Raw genomic sequence first — 20,153 nt, forward strand, 5'->3', positions numbered from 1 at the left:
GAGTATTACTAAAAATTTTGCGTAACTTGGTCATTGTGCTTTCTCTTTTCCTATTCATGTCGCATTACACGTGTATAATTGCAGCTTCTGAGTTTCTGTTCTTTGCCTTTTGAACTCTGATCAATTCTTTATTCGAAGGGGAACAGAAATGATATATTGTCTGGATTTCCTAATCTCAGTCTTCTAAAATGGTTTGCCCCGGGGTGAAGGAGCCCAAGAGCTCTATGTAGGAAATCAGGACTCACTGGCTTTCAGGTGTTTCTTTGTTTCGTATGTATCACTAAGTACACATTACAGTTCACGTAACATGATTCCAAATCATATGGGAAAAATCTTTCTTGTTGGTATTGGTTGTTTTCCAAAACAAAACCGTTATCTGATGCAAACCACCAATTGATTCATATTCGGACATTTACAATCCACAACAACTCCAAAATTTACTGGAATTTGTTTTTCTCAATGCTGTTGGAATTTCAGCAAGTCAGTGGAAAATGGTGAGTACATGGGAGCCTCGATCATTTTGCAGTTGCACCATGGCTGTAATGACACTAGGCAAAATGATGCTGTGTTGCGTCACTGTGTGTACATGGTTTTGTGGATGAAGTCGCATGAAGGGAGGGTTCAAAATACACAATCACATGAACATGGCATCAACTGTTACTCAATCTGGAAAAGTTTGTAGTGGTATATCAGTATATGTATGTCATTTACTCGCCAGTTAACTTTATTTTGATGCTATCATCAGTTGGTATGGTTCTTCAAGATAGAAACAGTCTCTATGCCTCCTACAAGTATATAACAGGATAGGGACAGTTTAGGGTTTGGGTTAAGTAACACGCTGGAGAAATTAGTAAGGTAAATAGTGCTAGGTCTCAGAAAGGAACCAAGGTGCAAATAATGCACAAGGTTTGGATTCCTTTTCAAGTGTTTTTTTTTTTTTGGTCTGAGATTCCTTTTCAAGTGCTAGGTCTTGTCTAGTTGGTCTGCTGGAACATGACAACATGTAGTGTCAAATTAGCACTATTTAGAACATTACATGTAGTAATAATGCTTCCCACTTCCTTGGCTAATGGTCCATTGATGAATTATATGTCTTCCTTGTAGGCTTGTAGCCTTGTAGGGCCATAAACAAAGACTATTAAGTGATTTTATAATTCTCAAATCGACTTCTAAGCAATCACTCACTTGCGTCTACGTCTCCAGCTCTCTGATATTGATTTTCATATGTGCTACATCTTTTTTCCATTGCAGCTATCTTAGAAAGAATGATCTACAGGTTTCAGGTTTGGGGATTTGTGTAAGACTATTCAGGGAGAGTGCTTGGATCTGGGACTAATCTTCAGTTAAAGGATTGTACTTTTGTTCTCCTTGTATATTGATGAAGCTGGGTTTCTGCACAGGACCCTCTGCAGAATCTTCATTCAACATGTTTGGTTGTTTAAAGAATCTGTATTTCTTGCATGCTGGTTGCAAAGTACAATAATTTTTGCAGAGCTGTAAGCATGTAGGTGTGGTTTGGTGTTGGTTTGATGAGAGTATGACAACTTCTTTTCACACTTTGAACTATCCTTTCCACAGATTAGGCTTTATAAGTACACATAGCACCGTCTACAAGACAAGGTCGAATCAGTGTTTAGCTGCTCTATCCTCATTTCTCTTACGCACTGATAGTGTGAAGTTTATGTAGGGGTGTAAATGGCCGAGCCGAGCGATTACTGAGTTGTTTATGTTTGACTCGTTTTCATTCGATCGAGTTCGAGTCGGGTTAAAAATTCAAGCTCAGCTTGGTTTGAAAAAGCTGGAGCTAGAGCTGGGCCCGGACCTGTTTGAATTATTTGAAATTAATATTTTAAAATCAAGAAATTCAAAATAAAATTTAAAATTTGATGTCATAGCATCATATAAAATCTCTTTTAATTAAGTAAGAATGAAATAGTAGAGTATCTGCTTGTGGCTCTATGACGAATTGGCGATGGGGGTTATTTGTTTCTTTAAGATTTGGCAATTTGGGACGGTGAAAAATTGATGGAACTGATCGAATTATGGCTCATAGTAAACACTATTTATATAGTGTATAATAAGATTAAGATTTCATTTAATTATTATTTCTCATATAAAAATTATACGATATATATATTATAAAAGTTATTAAATTAAACTTAATAAACGAGCCGAGCTTTTAACGAACTCGACCTAGCTCGCGAGCTAAACGAGTCGAATGAGCCGAATACTTGTTGTTCAAGCTCGGCTCATTTTCAAGGTTAGATTTAATATTGAGTTCAAGCTTGGTTCATTTTAACTTTACGAGTTCGAGCCGAACGGATTAAAATAGAACCAAACACGAGTTGAACACGAGCGGCTCGAGCTTACTTACAGCCGTAAGTTTCTGAAGTATAAAACAAATTATGGTTTGATTACTGCTTGAAGAAACTCTTTTCTGGGCGTACCAAATACAGTTGGTATACTTGGAGGGGTGTTTGTGATTCTGCTATATACTTCTTGAAAAAACTATTTCACTGGAGTAAGAATGAAGAAAGTTGCCCTCCTTTTGTTCTGTGATGTAATCCTGTGTTAAATATGTTGTAAAAATCAATGATATATTGCATATATAATTTAATAAGCTGAATTATAAATCAGAAATGAATAACACGAAAAGAATTTCAACAAAAATACCGAACGATTTGTGATGGAAGAACTAGTCGAGACGTGTGTGATACCACACTATCCTTAAGACGTTTACGCCTCCTCTACCGGTGCAAGGATGCTTGGCGCTTGTCTCCCAGGATATAACGACTAAACAATTCTAGAAAGTTGCACTACTAACTAGAACCCTCAACGAACTCGTAAGGTACCTCTATCTATCACCAGAGAAGAACTAAGAACTTTGAGAGTGTGAGAGAAATGTGTTTCGAATGGGATGATTTTACAATGAAAGGATGGTGGCTATTTATACTGTGAGGATTTGCAATCAGCAATAAATAAGATGGCGGTTATAGAAATCAAAAGATCATAACATATATGAGTTACATATGTTACAAACATTGATTTCAATTCTGTTATAATTCTCCATAACACACAATAATTCAGTTGTTATAAGAAGAATTTGAACAGTCAAGAGAATTTGAAAAGTCAAAACCGAATTTTCGGAGATGCAAAAAGAATCTGCGTTCCGACCCTCAATTCGGTGTTGCATTCGTGTCCGCAGGTCGCACGGGCATACACGAGTTTCCCTTGCGACCTAGGATTTGCACCCCCCCCTGCGCGTGCACGAGAGGGTATAAGGGGGCTTACACACTTTACAATCCATACACAATGGATTCTATATAAAGTCTTTTCAACACTTCTCTTTTCCAATGTGGGACAAATACCATTCCCTCATTCTAAGTAGCCATCTTGGAGTGACAATTTCTTATTCACCCACAAACCAAATTACACAAACAAACATATGATCTTGTAGCCCTCATTATGGAGAACTCAAATCTATGTTCATCTTTGATTAATTATAAGTTTAACTTAATTTAATTAATCAATTAAAATTTGGTTTTGAATGGCTTTTCCAACCATTTTCCAACAATTCCCCACATGAATGAAATTGGCCACCAAAAGACTCGATAGAAATTGGTGATAGATTTCTACGGTTGAAACCTGCATAGGATAGGTAGGTTTGACCCTTTGAACCTTCCCTTATAAAAGTATGCTTACTTTACAAACTAAATAGTAGACGCGATGTCTTTGAACTATTCGTCATTTGTGTAAATGATAACATACTTTACACATGAGTCTCCCTGGTACACTTCGGTTCTCATTTTTTGTGCCCATTTTGGCCATGGAACACACGCCTGGTTCTGCAAGTAGTTTGATAAGAGTTATGCCCTCATTAACTCCCCTAGAAGCGGCCCCACTTCTCTCTTGCATAGGTGATCTCTTAATTAAGAGTAACCCGCATTACTCTGCTCGATTTCTCGACGCATAAGAATCATTAAAAGTTTTAACTTAACCTCATCCTTCACGGGTATCACTGGTTTTTATCATAGGAATGGACTTGGGGAACTCCCCACAGTGATCCGAACTAATCTCTACAGTTTGGTTTTCCCTTTTGAACCTAGATCTTGGGATCTCCAGTCAGCTAGGTTGAGTATCCACTGTAGTGATTTTTAATTTCTAATGGGCTTTAGTCCCATTCCCTTCGATGATTTTTCAACTAACTCTCTGTTTAACCCTTTAGTTAAAGGATCAGCAATATTATCCTTAGACTTTACATAGTCTATAGAGATAACTCCAGTTGAGAGTAGTTGTCTAATGGTATTATGTCTTCGATGAATGTGTCTAGACTTACCATTATACATCTTACTCTGTGCCCTGCTAATTGCAGATTGACTATCACAATGTATACCGATCGCAGGCACAGGTTTTGTCCATCTAGGAATGTCCTCTATGAACTGGCGTAGCCATTCTGCTTCCTCCCCACATTTAGTGCTACAAACTCAGACTCCATTGTGGATCTAGTTATAACTGTTTGTTTTGAGGACTTCCAAGACACGGCTGCACCCCCTAACGTAAATACATATCCGCTAGTAGACTTTGAGTCTTTCATGTCAGATATCCAGTTCGCATCAGTGAACCCTTCTATAACAGCTGGGTATGATGTGTAGTGCAACCCGTAGGTACGAGTATACCTTAGGTATTTGAGTACTCTTCCAATCGCTTGCCAATGCATAGCTCCAGGATTACTCGTGTACCTACTTAGCTTATGAATCGCATAAGCTAGATCTGGTCTTGTACAACTTGTTAAGTACATTAGACTCTCAATTATTCTTGAATACTCTAATTGAGAAACACTTTCACCTTTATTCTTGGACAAATGTAGATTCAAATCTACAGGAGTTCTGACAATTCCAGAACCTTCCTTGTCAAATTTCCCAAGAATATTGTCCACATAGTGTGTTTGACTCAACACTAGCCCTTCTGATGTTCTCGTAATTTTAATTCCTAAAATGACATCAGCAAGTCCCAAGTCTTTCGTGTCAAACTTAGAATTCAACATGTCTTTAGTAGACTTGATCATCTTATCGTTGCTCCCAACGATAAGCATATCATCCACATACAGACATAAAATGATATATCCATTTTCAGTGTCTTTGATATATACACACTTATCACCTTCATTTATTCTAAATCCACTGGTGATCATGGCATTATCAAATTTCTCATGTCATTGTTTTGGTGCTTGTTTTAAGCCATATAATGACTTAACAAATCTGCACACCTTCTTACTCTGAGAAGGAGCAGAAAAACCTTCTGGCTGTTCCATGTAGATTTCTTCTTCTACATCTCCATTTAGGAAAGCCGTCTTTACATCCATTTGGTGTACTTCAAGTTTGCGCAACGTTGCAATTGCAAGTACCAACCGTATGGAGGTTATTCTCGTCACAGGAGAATAAGTATCAAAATAATCCAAACCCTCCTTTTGCCTATAGCCTTTAATAACAAGTCTGGTCTTGTACTTGTCTATTGACCCATCAGCTTTTAGTTTCTTTTTGAAAATCCACTTGGAAGTCAAAGGCTTACACCCAGGTGGCAAATCCACTAATTCCCAAGTGTGATTTTGCATGATGGAGTCAACCTCACTTTTGATTGCTTCTTTCCACAGAGGACCATCAGTAGAGCTAACTGCCTCTTTGAAGGTACGGGGATCACCTTCAACCATATATGACAGGAAGTCAGGTCCATAGGACTTTGCAGTCCTTGCCCTTTTACTTCGTCTAGGTTCAACCTCAGACTCAAATTCGGACTCCAACTCAGATTCTTGATCTTGAGCATCATCCGTTTCGGCTCGGTTGTCTTCACGTGCCCGTTTAGAAGAATTAAATTCCTCTCTAGACTTCCGTGGAAATACATTTTCAAAGAAAGATGCATTTCTCGATTCCATTATCGTATCCTTATGGATTTCAGAAATATTCGAATCGTGGACTAGGAATCGATAAGCCGAACTGTTATGTGCATATCCAATAAAGATGCAATCAACCGTTTTAGGCCCATTCTTCACCTTTTTAGGCTTAGGAATTTCCACTTTGGCCAAACATCCCCAAACTTTTAAATATTTGTAGGATGGTTTTCTCCCTTTCCATAACTCATATGGAGTTTTCTCTTCTTTCTTTTTGGGCACCTTATTTAAAAGGTAATTTGCCGTGAGAATCGCGTCTCCCCACATGTTGGGTGGCATCCCAGAACTGAGTAGCATAGCATTCATCATATCCTTTAGAGTACGATTTTTGCGTTCTGCTACACCATTGGATTGTGGTGAGTATGGAGCAGTCCTTTGATGTATAATCTCATTCTGAGCACAAATCTCAGCAAATGGCGATTCATACTCACCCCCTCGGTCACTTCTTAGTGCCTTAATTTTCTTGTTGAGTTGATTCTCAACCTCATTTTTATAGAGAATGAATTTCTCTATGGCCTCACTTTTGCATTTTAGCAAATACACATAGCAATATTTCGTGCTATCATCTATGAAGGTAATAAAGTATTTATTATTCCCTCTAGATACCGTTCATTTTAAAATCACATACATCTGTATGAATCAAATCAAGGGGTTCACTGTTTCTTTCAACACTTTGGAAAGATGATCTAGTCAGTTTAGCCTCTACACAAGTTTCACACTTATGTTTTGAATCAATTTGGAATTTTGGTAAGTGTTCCATGTTAATTAACTTTCGCAAAGTATCATAATTAACATGTCCTAGTCTACCATGCCATAAATTGGAAGACTCAATCATGTAGGTGGAAGTAGAAGCTTCATTCATTTTCTTGATCAAAGTCATTACATTCATTTTGATCATCCCACCCGATACATAGCCCTTACCCACAAACATTCCATTCTTGGATAGAACAAGCTTATTAGATTCTATCACTATGCGGAACCCATGAGAGTTCAACATTGCACCAGAAATCAGATTCTTGCGGATCTCCGGAACATACAGGACATTGTTCAGAGTCAACTCCTTTCCAGAGGTCATCTTCAGAATCACCTTTCCTTTCCCCTTGATGGCGGAGGTTGCAGAGTTCCCCATGTACAGAATCTCCCCATCCTTAGATGGTTCGAAGGTGGAGAACATCTTTTTGTCAGCACAGACATGTTTGGTGGCTCCAGTGTCCATCCACCATTCCTTGGGGTTTAAATCCACCATGTTCATCTCAGATATCATGCAACAGAGGTTCATGTCTGCAACATCCTGAGTGACTGCCTCAATCAGGTTTGCCTCCTTCCTTTTATTCCTCTTTGGTTTGTGGCAGTCGACAGACTTGTGACCAGTCTTGTCACAGTTGTAGCACTTGCCTTCAAACCTTGGCCTTTTGGAGATGCCTCCTTTTGGCCCCAGCTTGGACCCTTGATACTTGCCTTTCTTGTTCTTGGAACCTTGACCATGTTCCATCATGTTTGCCTTGGCAGAGACGCCATTGATCCATGCTTTCTTTTCGGATCCTCGGTTGTCTTCCTCAATGCGAAGTCTAACCTCTAGATCCTCCATGGTCATTTCCTTTCGCTTGTGCTTCAAATAATTCTTGAAGTCTTTCCAAGCAGGTGATAACTTTTCAATAGCACATGCCACTTGAAAGCTTTCACCTAGTTGCATTCCTTCAGCGTGAATCTCATGCAGGATTAGCTGAATCTCAGAGAATTGACTCATTACAGTTTTGGAATCCACCATTTTATAATCAAGGAAGCGGCCCACGATAAACTTCTTGGCGCCGGCATCCTCGGTTTTATATTTTTTCTCCAAGGATTCCCATAGCTCCTTTGCCGTTCCCATGCTAATGTACACATTGTACAATGAGTCGGCTAGACCATTCATGATATAATTCCTACATAAGTAGTCAGAATTATTCCATGCATTCACAGCAGCAATCTTTGCTTGATCGCCATGGTCATCTTCCTTTAACTCAGGAGCATTCTCTGTCAAAAATCTTGCAAGATTCAGAGTGGTCAGATAAAACATCATCTTTTGTTGCCACATCTTGAAATGCAAACCGTTGAACTTCTCAGGTTTTTCCCCATGGGATACTGAGACAGGTACAACGGGAGCAGTAGGCACAGTTGGCACCAAAGGTCCCTTGCCATTTCCAGAATTTCCTCCGTTAGTCATTTTTAGAAACTGAAACACACACACAAGGTGTAAGTTTACTTGAAAAAATTCAGATAAATATCGAATACAAATTATATAAGCAATATCAAAATAAACGTCTTAAGATTGTTGTAAAAATCAATTATATATTGCATATATAATTTAATAAGCTGAATTATAAATAATTATAAATCAGAAATGAATAACACGAAAAGAATTTCAACAAAAATACCGAACGATTTGTGATGGAAGAACTAGTCGAGACGTGTGTGATACCACACTGTCCTTAAGACGTTTACACCTCCTCTACCGGTGCAAGGATGCTTGGCGCTTGTCTCCTAGGATATAACGACTAAACAATTCTAGAAAGTTGCACTACTAACTAGAACCCTCAACGAACTCGTAAGGTACCTCTATCTATCACCAGAGAAGAACTAAGAACTTTGAGAGTGGGAGAGAAATGTGTTTCGAATGGGATGATTTTACAATGAAAGGATGGTGAGTTACATAATTCGGTGTTGCATTCGTGTCCGCAGGTCGCACGGGCATACACGAGTTTCCCTTGCGACCTAGGATTTGCACCCCCCTGCGCGTGTGCGAGAGGATATAAGGGGGCTTACACACTTTACAATCCATACACAATGGATTCTATATAAAGTCTTTTCAACACTTCTCTTTTCCAATGTGGGACAAATATCATTCCCTCGTTCTAAGTAGCCATCTTTGAGTGACAATTTCTTATTCACCCACAAACCAAATTACACAAACAAACATATGATCTTGTAGCCCTCATTATGGAGAACTCAAATCTATGTTCATCTTTGATTAATTATAAGTTTAACTTAATTTAATTAATCAATTAAAATTTAGTTTTAAATGGTTTTTCCAACCATTTTCCAACAAAATAAAGAGCTGTCATTGATAGAGAGAAGCTCCTTTCCTTTGGTTGACTATAAAATTGAACGAACTAAACTGGATCCTACTTCAGTTGTGGAGAATCTGAGGAATAAGAGGATTTATCTTGAAAATTCTGGAGCTGGTTGCATAGTAATAATGCCTTGTCATATTTCACATTCTTGGCATAATGAAATCTCTGATGGTTGTTCGGTTCCTTTCCTCCATATGGGCGAGTGTGTTGTGAAAGAAGGAAGCGAAGTTGAAGCCACTTGAAGCTGGGAGTCCTTTGCGGATTGGAGTGCTTGCTACTAGTGCAATTTTGACAGCAGGATCTATTAGGAGAAACTGAAAAGCGAGGTAATCTTGTTTTGAAGTTTTTGTTTCAGGTTATATGGTGTTGATTACTGATGCCAAAGAAACTCTCAAGGTCATGAAATATGTTTATACTTAAGAGCACTGGATACCCATTTCTCTGTGTAATAACACAAAATGACTGAGTTCCTTGAATCCTCAATAGCATTTGATTGTGTTCACTATTGCATTCTTCTGGTTGACGATAGAATGGTTCAGGTTTCGGACATTTCTATAATTCTATGATACTTTTGATTCAAATAGATACACTGATATTCAGTTTTTACATGCATAGATAGGGCTGTCTATTTCGACACGACCCGATAACATGACTCGAAACCCGCACGATTATAAAACGGGTCAGCGGTGGGCCAACCTGTCATGACCCATTTAATAAACGGGTCAACGACGGGTTAACCTGCTAACATGAAATGAACCCGCATGACACGTTTAATAAAAGAGTCGAACTATATACTATATAAAATACGCGTACACAAGCTATTTAAAATGATAATATTATATGTATATAAGAATTTAGTAAGTTTTTTCTCATTTTGAACTAGAATTTCAGGTAATACAATGAATTTTTTTATTTAATTATTGTTTTAGTTAGTTATCTTATCTAAAACGACAAATATATTTATTAAATGGGTTAACGGGTCGAAAACGGGTAACCCGTTTAATAAATAGGTTAAGTTTGAGTTTAAATTTTTGACACGATTATTAAATACGTTGAATTTGGGTTTACATTTTATAACAAGCGAGGCACCTTGACCCGACACGAACCCAACCCGACACGACCCATTGACAACCCTATGCATAGACATTTTTTGTTGCATTGACTAGTATTTTGACTATTTTCTATAGTGCATACTTACATAAATTACCGAGTCCTACCGTTTGGGATAGATTTCTTCCTTCGGAGGATATTTCACTAGACTATAAAGTAGCATGCGCTGCTTTATTGATATCCTTTACTTGGTGGTACTTCATCAATTGCATATCATTCCTGCCTGCTAATTTTGTATTTCTTAGTGCATTAGAATAGCAATCATGCTCATAAGTTATAACTGGATAGTATTAGCCTAAAATTTTATTCGAATTCCTAAGTGCATTGATATAGCAATCATTCACTTGTTCTGTGACCAGAAACTTTGACTCATTTGGATCGCAATTGCAGGGCTTTGAGGTTATGTTGCCAGATAAAGCGACCATGGAGCACACTGTCATCCCTGTTATTGAAGCTTTGAACAGAAAAGATATACAGGGGTCACAGAATCTTTTGAGGATTGCGCTCCAGGTTCTTCTGGTGAGGGCCGTGAACTCTGTAATTCTGGCCTCTGATGAAATGCGGGATCTACTTCCCCAGGATGATCCTCTTCTTATGAAATGCATCGACCCTATGGATGCATTGGCCTCGTCAACCATAAAATTGGCTACATCTCCTGCAAAAGGTACCTGAAAGTACACTATCTGTAGAATCTGAATAGAAGGCATGTACGTATCTACGGGCACCCAAAATTTTTCTCACATAAGTAATTTTGACTATCCAACTTCCCCTTGTGGTCGGCCAAATATTGAAGCTCATTCAAGAATTTGGGAGAGTTATAACTAACACAAGAAGAAGCATCAGTACGTTAACAAGTTGGTATCAATAACTTCAAAGTTAGCAGCTGATTTTGCTAGCTTTAACAGCATAGAGATCTGCAGTGTATTAACAATCCTAGCCATCCGAAACTCTCTAAGTATCTTCATCTACAGTACGTACTATTAGAGAATACTCTACAGTGTTTAAAATACATGAGATAATTGTATTCTTCCCCGTGCCAAGGTCAAGGTATGTTTTGGAACTGAGAATTGTGTTTCATTATGCAGACCTGATTCTACAGGCAATTTCTACAACCATAATGTCCACGAGCAACAAATACCCTGTACTTGCAAATTTTAGTGTTACAACTTTGTCAAAGAGAAGAACTGTTACATGTGGTGACCACTCCATTGCTACTAGGAAAACTTAGGAGTGGAGTACTACATTCAAGTCGAGATAGGCCAAGAATTGGCTGTAAAACAACATCAGGAACTTCTCTGGTTACAGCTATCCTTGAGCAAAAAATTCATACGTAAAATAATAAGTATTACGCATATTTTGTTCACTTTAACTTAGTTGGAAGAGGAGAATAACATTGTAAATGCTAGCACATATCAGGTGAATTTCAGAGGCCACACACAACAATGCATATGTACTCACACGGACAGGAGCTAATAATGAGGGCCATACTTAGAGGTACCAAATTGGCAAAATACACCATAGTGAATGCTGGCACACATAAGTTGATATACGGCACAAACATAAAATCTGCAACATTTGCCAATTGAACATCCAGAAGAACATAAAGATACTTCAAATCCCTTTTTGTACAAAATTCAGAAAATATCCTTTTCTAGTGAAATACTGATTAATCATTTTCCTGCCTTCCTATAGTGTGTTCAGAACTTCAGATAAGTACTATGCAATGCCTCGAGAAGAATATTATCCCTTATACATTCAACAAAAGTAAGGTGTTTAAGAAACCTAACACACTTGTTATACATAGATTTTTTCCCTCAAGCACTCAAACTCAGCACTCCACCTTCCTGTGTACAAGAGGAAATTCTTCAATCCAATCGGCATATATGCGACTCATTCTCTCAAGTTCATTCCAGTTGAAATTACCGTCCATAACTTGAACTTCTCCAGAAGTAGTACAAGTCTTCGAATGTTTAGTACCCACAATAGTGTAGCAACAAAGCTTCCTTAGCACTGTAAAACCATGAGAAATCTCCTAATATTAGTTTTCTGAAATTTGTTTGACATCCCATAAGATTGATTCAGTCTTCAAGCCAATAAAGGGCCATTGAAGAATGGTATCATGAACTAATAAGATTCATCACTTGAAATGACTAAATGATAAGCCATGCAACATGTATGTTTATGTACTAATGTTCAGGTAATACAAAATGGATACCAATTCACAAATACTGAATATATATCATACGGATTCAAATTTTGTACAATTAATGCACATAAATACCATCCAAATACAAAGTTCTGTAAGCAGTCAACTTTGCAAATGTGGTTCAGAAACTTCTTTGGGGTGTCGTTCACACTTCTATGATTTCGTGAACATTGTTCCATTCTTATTTTCAATCTTCTGGTATTTCATGAACCTAGGCAAAGGAATCTAGAGCTCTTATGGACAGTAAGAGATTAGTGTACCACATTTATTGATGAAATCCTTCTTCTCTTCTCTATTTCCTATTTTAGTCGAATAAAACCAGAAGTTCTATGCAACATCATTCCCAGTCTTCTATATGACAATATGAACTTACAATGACTCATACGAAGGATGAAATGGCATCTAAATTTACATAACAAAAGAAAACGCCATCAAAACTATGTGATGCACATCCTAATTTATATGCCTTGATTAAATTGATGCAATCATATAGAATAAGAACAGTGAACAATTTATAAATACTAAGCAGTAAGCAGTAAGCAGTAAGCAGTACACGGGACAATTTTATTACCAGCATGTCCATGAGCAAAGCTTCCACTAGCCATGCAGGTATCCTTCAGCATCCCTCTCCCATCTGCAACAGACCTTTCTGGCCTAAAATGCCTACCTCCATTAGTATCAACATCCAAACCCACAGACCTCTTGCACCCAAACTGACCGAAACCACCATTGACAGACCCACTAGCTGAAATGCTCATCACTGACTTGTCTCTGATACTTTTCTCAGTTACATGGCGAAAGCGGCATTTCTCTCCATATGCACACATCCCCTGATTCAAGAACATCTTACACAGTCCAAGTGTATCACAAACTCCATGATGAGCATACTCAGGCCTATCCAACATGCCCTTCTCATTGGCCCAACTACCCAAAGTGTTGCGCAGTTCTTGAACGCCATGAGCATAGAGACATGCCTCACCATAGTGGCAACGGCCCCTGTTGAAGTTGTTGCACAATCGGGTCTTGTAATGCAACCGTTTATGTCTCCTCTCGTCGATCATTGAGTCTGACCCAACATTAGAAATTCTGGGTTTCTTGAAAACTTGGTGGTATTCAATGTCAGAAACAGCTCCTGATCGAAGATTACTCATGACTTGAAGCTGAAGCCAACTTAGCAAACCGAACTTTTTGGTGGAGTATTAAACAACCCGTAAGAGAAATTATGAATAGAGGTGAAATCTAAGAAGACCCAGATGACGAAATGTGACCCACTTTTAGAATCCAGGTGATGATAATGAGGTGGGAATGGATGTAATTCATGGACTTTTATATATCAAGAAAACCCAGATGTAAAAAAGACCCAGAAAATTGAGGATTTCGTGAAATGGGGAAGGTCCTTAGCAAAATGTATAACAAAGCAATTGATATGGATTATGAAGAGACATTGAGAGTCTCAGCTGAGAGTAAAACAAGAAAACCCCTAAACCCCTGAGCAAGAGTGTCTCAGTGAGCCACTGAGCCATCCTTCCAGCTTAATTGAAACCAGCCTCTTAGCACGTGCCACGCGTGTGACAATTTTCTTATGCATTCTTATAAAAAAAAAAGGTCAGTTTTGACACTTGAAATTAGAAAAAAAATCAAGTAAGATTTAAAAATTAGAAAAAAAAATCAGTTTCTTAAATTACTTATAGTGTTACCCCTATTTTTCGCCAAAATTACAAAGAATGTCACTGTCATTTTTGTTCACAGAAGTCGTAACACCACCTTCGTCTCCGACCCGCAGCCTTTGACTAAATCGAGATTGGGGTTGACCTCGTCGGCGTCATTGATGGCAAGGTCGATTCTAGGGTGCTCATCGAGGATAGAGAGAGAGATCATGAGGTTGCAGGCTTTGTCCTAGGTTTGCTTTGAGGCCAGGACGCCGACGATGTCGGTGAGGTCGCCGGATGCGAGAAGCTCCTTGAGTTTTGAGGCGACAAAGGCAGCGATGCCGATGACGAGGACCATGCCTGACTTGACGTACTGGACTTGGGTGAAGATTTGGAAGCGGCGACAAGAAGGTTGGTGTTGCTACAGATGCAGCTAGCCAGAAAAAGAAACCCAGATATGGATTTAAGGGAGAATATGATTAAGGGGTGCCCATAGCAGTTCCTGGGTGCCCACAGTAGTTTCTTCTTCTTCTTCTCCTCCTCTTCCTCACAACAGTTATATAAAACAATGTGACAATGGGTGTGACAGTGGGTGTAACAGCGGGTGTGATAGGTCGTGTGACAGGTAGTGTGACAGTAGGTGTGACAGTAGGTGTGACAACAGTTGTGATAGGTAGTGTGACAATGGATGTGACAAGATCTGTGACAGCATCTGTGATAGGTAGTGTGACAGAGGGTGTGACAACATCTGTGATAGGTAGTGTGACAGCGGGTGTGACAACATCTGTGACAGTATCTGTGATAGGATCTGTGACAACATATGTGACATGATCTGTGACAGGTAGTGTGACGGCATATGTGACAGGTAGTGTAATAGCGGCTGTGATAGATAGTGTGATAGCGGGTATGATAAGTAGTGTGACAGTGAGTGTGATAGGTAGTGTGACAGCAGCTGTGACAGGGGTTGTGACATGGGAATGTGTGTGACAGTGGTTGTGATAGGAGGTGTGACAGTAGGTGTGGCAATTAGTGTAAATAGATAGTGTCACAACTTCTGTGACAGTGGGTGTGATAGCGGTTGTGACAGTAGGTGTGACAGTTAAGAGATAATGTGACTGTGTCTGTGATAGGAGGTGTGACATGCCTAGAGAAAATGTGAAAATATGCGAAATTTTGTTAAAATTCAAATGAAATTGTTATAAGTATGCTCAGAATGAAGAGAATAGTTAGAATTAGGGAACCTTAAACTTCGGTTTCGCCGGAATTGCTTGGAGCACCTCCATCGATGGCGGCAACTATTTGCGATGGTTGTTGTGCCTTGTACGGTTAGTTGATTCGAAGTGGGTAGTATATCAAATGAAAGATGAGAGTGAGATCTTTCTAACGGTACCAATTTCGTCAAAATTTATCACCGGACGGGAAAGTTATGGCCGAAATTAGAAAAGAAAAGGAAAAAAAGTGAGAAAGGGCAAAACAGTCCAGAAAATATTTTTAAAGTGATTTTTTTCTAATTTTATTTACATTTTTTAAATTTCTACTTAAATATGATGACTTTTTTATAATTAATTTTCTAAGTAGTGATTTTTTTCTAATATAAGTTAAGAGATTGTACCTTTTTATAATTTGCCCTAAAAAATAAAATGGTCCAAAACTGAAAGTTTAAATGTCTAAATACTTGGATGAAATATTGAGCCATATATCCAAATTTCGTGGTTGTTTCTTATGTTGCAGAAAGTTTACTTAGAGAAATGCCATTGAAGGGAACTCTTTCATACAGCATATATAGACTAGTAGAGAATTTGGTTTCTTTTGTTATTCCTAGTTTCCTACCAAACACGATAACATGCGATGATGCAGCTGATGAATTTGCAGGCAATAACTAGAATCATGAGGTCCATTAACCTCAATCAGTAGTTGGAAGAGGAGCATAACATTGTAAATGCTGGCACACATATCGTGAATTTCAGAGGCCACACAACAATGCATACGTACGTACGCACACAGACGGAAAGAACCATTCTTAGAAGTACCAAATAGGCAACATACAACATTGTGAATGCTTGGACTAGTATAGCAGGTTTTGTTTTGTTTTTCACGAAATCTTACTCAAGAACGTAGCTACACACGAGCTACGGTAGGCTACAGCCCACTCTAAATTCTCAAAAAACTTGACTTAACTACATAATTTTTAGTGTAAATAATTCAGTTTAAAAAATTAGCCCACCCCAAATTTAAAAACTTAATCCATATATTTTTTAACTCAGTTCATTTATAATTTTTATTAAATAATTCAGTTAATAATTCAGTTTATAGAGATTTAGGTCAAAGAAGAGGAAATGTTTTTCTGTACCCCTAGTCTTTATTCTTTAAGCAATGTTCTTCTTCCCTTCAGTTTTCTTTAAGCGGTTGTTCTTCTTCTCTTCAGTTACCAGGTACGAATGCATATACTCTTCAACTCTTGGGTATTAAGCCATTGATTTGAAATATTGAATTTAATAGGATATCATGATTCATTGAATCTATGGCACTATATTTGAATTGGAATTATATATCAATATATAGCCATATCACCCATATGGGTTTCAGGGTCTGGACGTTTGTGAATTGTTATTATATATGATTACTTGTATGTTATAATACATGGTTGAATGAAAATTAATAGGCACTCAAAAACATGTCTGATCATGATCGGCAAGCCAAGAAAGCAAAAATTTTTAGTACATGGTACAAGAAAAAAGATTCAGCTCAGTCAATTGAACGAAATAGGCCAAATAGCAGTGCACCTCTTGCATCTAATAAGCATCAACATGTTACTTCTCCTATACTCCAGCCTAGAGAGTTTGTTCCTAGTGGAGTAACTTGACTTGCATCAGATACTGACAGAGAATCTGTTCCTATAGTTGAATCAGCAATACCAGAGACTAGAGAGAATGTCCCTATTTTTTATTCAACATCTACAGAATGTACTCCTACTCCGCCACCGCCAGTATGCAATGTTAACAGTACAATGGTCAATGAGCAACCTGATGTTGTATCTGAGACTCTTGAAGATACATATTTTGATGTTGGTGATTTAGAACGAGATCTGGGGAAAGAAAGCAAATATATGAATATCCTATTAATCAGCGTGACCGAATTCGACGTGCTTATATAAACGTGGGGTCATATCATCATAAATTTTTTGAGTATCCAAGAGTTCGGTCAGGAAACTAGTATCGTCGGTTCAATTATTCTTGGTTCCAAGATTGGTCGTGGTTAGAGTATTCACATTCTAAGAATAAAGTATTTTGCTTCCCCTGCTTTCTTTTTGCAAAGGGTCCAAAAGTTAATCATGCACTGACTACTGATGGATTTAGTGACTGGAAAAGAGTTCGAGATGGAAAGAATTGTGTATTTTTAAATCACATTGGAGGTCCATGCTCATTGCATAATAGTTGTGTGAAATGCGACAACCATTGAATCTGTTAGTTATCTTGCATATCAAAGGTGTGCTTTTTGGGCTCAGGACGAGTCTAGGTTCCAAAAACCGTGGTAATTGTGTTGAACTTATAAAGCATACATCAAAGTTTAGTCCGGAAGTTGCTAAAGTTGTTTTACAAAATGCCCCAAAAAATGCATACACCTCACCCACAATTCAAAAGGAGATTTTGAATATTCTAGCAAACAAGGTGAGAATGCACATTCGAGGAGAAGTTGGAGATTCTAGCTTTTGTATTCTTGTTGATGAAGCACAAGACTCAACTCATAAAGAGCAAATGGCTATTATTTTGAGATTTTTCGACAAAGAGGGTTTTTTAAGAGAACGTTTTTTTGATATTGTGATGGTTGTAGACACTATTGCCAAGACACTTCATCAAGAGATATCTAAAGTTCTTCTCCATCATAATTTGCAAGTTGAAAGATTAAGAGGTCAGGGGTATGATGGTGCTAGTAATATGAGAGGTGAATGAAATGGGTTGCAGGCATTATTTATGAGGGATTGCTCATATGCATATTATGTACATTGTTTCGCTCATCAGTTACAATTGGTCTTGGTTGCAGCTTCAAGAAAAAGTTGATCCTATTTGGAAATTCTTTTCTTCCTTGAGTTCTATTGTCAATGTTATTTGTGCTTCTCCAAAACGTCATACTGAATTTCATGTTGCTCAAGTTATGCATATTACAGAATTGGTTATAGCAGGTGAGCGTGGAACATGTAGAGGACTCAATCAGATTGGTACCTTGCATAGACCTGGAGCTACCCGTTGGGGTTCTCATTTTACTTCAGTGTGTGACTTGATAGATAAATATGATGCAACTTGTACCATTCTGGAATTTATTATGGATGATAAAACAACAGAGTCTTTACGTGCGGAGGCTGATGGTGCTTACAATGCAATTAGATCATTTCACTTCATATTCATCTTGCATTTGTTGAAAAAAGTGATGGGACTTATTGATATCTTATGTCAAAAGTTGCAGCAAAAATCTCAAGATATTTTGAATGCTATGAACCTGGTGGAAATTACAGTGAATTCTCTTCATAAGTTAAGAGAAGACGGCTGGGAAGATTTTCTTGAAAAAGTGGTGTCTTTTTGCAGAAAGCATGATATAGATATTCCTGACATGGACGGTCAATTCAATATGAGTTCACGTCGCCGTAATTGTCAACAAAGATTATGTCAAGGATTATTTGAAACAAAAAAATCAATGACATATCAAATGATTGATCGGTTAATTCGTCTTGTTTTGACTTTGCCGGTTTCCACAGGAACTACAGAGAGATCATTTTCAACTATAAAACGTATCAAAACAATGTTGCGCAACAAGATGGAGAATGACTTCTTGGCTGATAACATGATTGTCCACATCGAAAAGGAATTGGCTGAGAACTATGATGCGGACTCAATAATTACAGAATTTGCTTCTATTCAAGAGCGAAGAGTGCAATTTGACTAAGTATGTTATTATGTCTTGGACAAATGTTCGTTATCAAAATTTTATTAATGATGATTTTGTTTATTATTCAATTAGCTACATAATTTTATAACACATACAGTTATCTTAATATATAGTTATATATATATATATATATATAATGAACGTTCATCAAAAAACAATTTCTAGCCCACCCCAAATCATAATCCTAGCTCCGCCCAAGATTCTTACTCTTATCAAACATAATTAATGTGATGATGCAGCTGATGCAATTGAGCCTATTACTTCGTCTAGGAACTACACAAGGAAGACAGACTAGTTTATTCTCTGGAGAATAGACAGCATTAGATCGCGAACCTTTAGAAGCCCATTCTACCGCATTAATCAATTAAGCTTCGTAAAGTTTGAAATAAGCAGTACATACACAGATAACAATTCTCATTGGCACACAACATAACTTGTATATATTGTTCCTAGTAATATCTTTCAGAGTTTTATATGATATATGTACTCACAGTACTTTATAAAAATTTATAAACTGATAGGAATTTAAAAAATATATATCCAGTGCAGCTTACTGCTCCAAATGCACATCTAACACATTTTCTAACAGCAAGTAGCAGAAAGAATGATCTGGTAACCAGTTGTCGCAGGTTCGATTCCAAAGTAGTTTTAAACATCAGCCATGCATATCTGTCACATAAGAAACAACCACCGAAAATATGTTTGTCAATTCTATCACGAAAAAATTGCAGAATTTCAAAGGAAACAATTACGTACGTAGCTAATCTGATATTAAGGTTCATTACTCAAAATGTCACGACCCCGAAATTTCGAGCATAAAACTCAAAAAATCGAAGCCATGAAATTCAAAAACAATCTCAATAAATCGAAATCGTCTCATCGTCACAGCGTATCATTACTGAGTTCATAGTACCACTAATTCAAATGGATTATTACAAAACTAATTTAACATTCAAACATTATTTCAAATGGAAATGTAAAATCCTCACAATCCTCACCACAAAATAAATGAAGAAACTTCGAAGTCTTCAGAGTGGTCCGTCAATTCTGTTAATCCACACATGCAGAACTATCTCCTACACCATCGAATAGGTGCACCGGGATTGTAAACACAAACCCGGTAAGCTTTGCAGCTCATATGAGTAAAACAACAATATAGCTCGTGTATAAATGCAAAAGAAAAATCATGAAAA

At 37.7% G+C, this 20,153-nt stretch overlaps 2 protein-coding genes across 2 annotated transcripts; one reads left to right on the forward strand and one right to left on the reverse strand.

Moving 5' to 3' along the window:
* Positions 1 to 11,985: 11,985 nt before the first annotated feature.
* LOC126797109 (zinc finger CCCH domain-containing protein 39-like) lies at positions 11,986 to 13,521 on the reverse strand. Its single transcript, XM_050523783.1, has 2 exons — positions 12,942 to 13,521; positions 11,986 to 12,174 (listed from the first exon to the last, which is right to left on the reverse strand). Exons 1-2 carry the CDS (start codon positions 13,519 to 13,521, stop codon positions 11,993 to 11,995), a joined length of 762 nt encoding a protein of 253 aa, XP_050379740.1. The 3' UTR covers positions 11,986 to 11,992.
* Positions 13,522 to 14,357: 836 nt separating this feature from the next.
* Positions 14,358 to 18,957, forward strand: LOC126797110 (uncharacterized). The gene is made up of 6 exons (XM_050523784.1): positions 14,358 to 14,430; positions 14,693 to 14,776; positions 14,861 to 14,923; positions 16,893 to 17,087; positions 17,488 to 17,935; positions 18,039 to 18,957. Exons 1-6 carry the CDS (start codon positions 14,358 to 14,360, stop codon positions 18,955 to 18,957), a joined length of 1,782 nt encoding a protein of 593 aa, XP_050379741.1.
* The last annotated feature ends 1,196 nt before the right edge of the window (positions 18,958 to 20,153 follow it).

This window comes from Argentina anserina, chromosome 6 (genome assembly GCF_933775445.1).
Source record: "Argentina anserina chromosome 6, drPotAnse1.1, whole genome shotgun sequence".
Taxonomy (NCBI): domain Eukaryota; kingdom Viridiplantae; phylum Streptophyta; class Magnoliopsida; order Rosales; family Rosaceae; genus Argentina; species Argentina anserina.

Coding starts and splice junctions, on each gene's coding strand:
- LOC126797110 (XM_050523784.1), top strand. CDS start 14,358: ATGCCGATGACGAGGACCATGCCTGACTTGACGTACTGGACTTGGGTG. Junction 14,431..14,692: donor TTGGAAGCGGCGACAAGAAG/GTTGGTGTTGCT, acceptor CAGTTGTGATAG/GTAGTGTGACAATGGATGTG. Junction 17,936..18,038: donor GAAAGATTAAGAGGTCAGGG/GTATGATGGTGC, acceptor TTCGCTCATCAG/TTACAATTGGTCTTGGTTGC.
- LOC126797109 (XM_050523783.1), bottom strand. CDS start 13,521: ATGAGTAATCTTCGATCAGGAGCTGTTTCTGACATTGAATACCACCAA. Junction 12,175..12,941: donor CTTTGCTCATGGACATGCTG/GTAATAAAATTG, acceptor ATGGTTTTACAG/TGCTAAGGAAGCTTTGTTGC.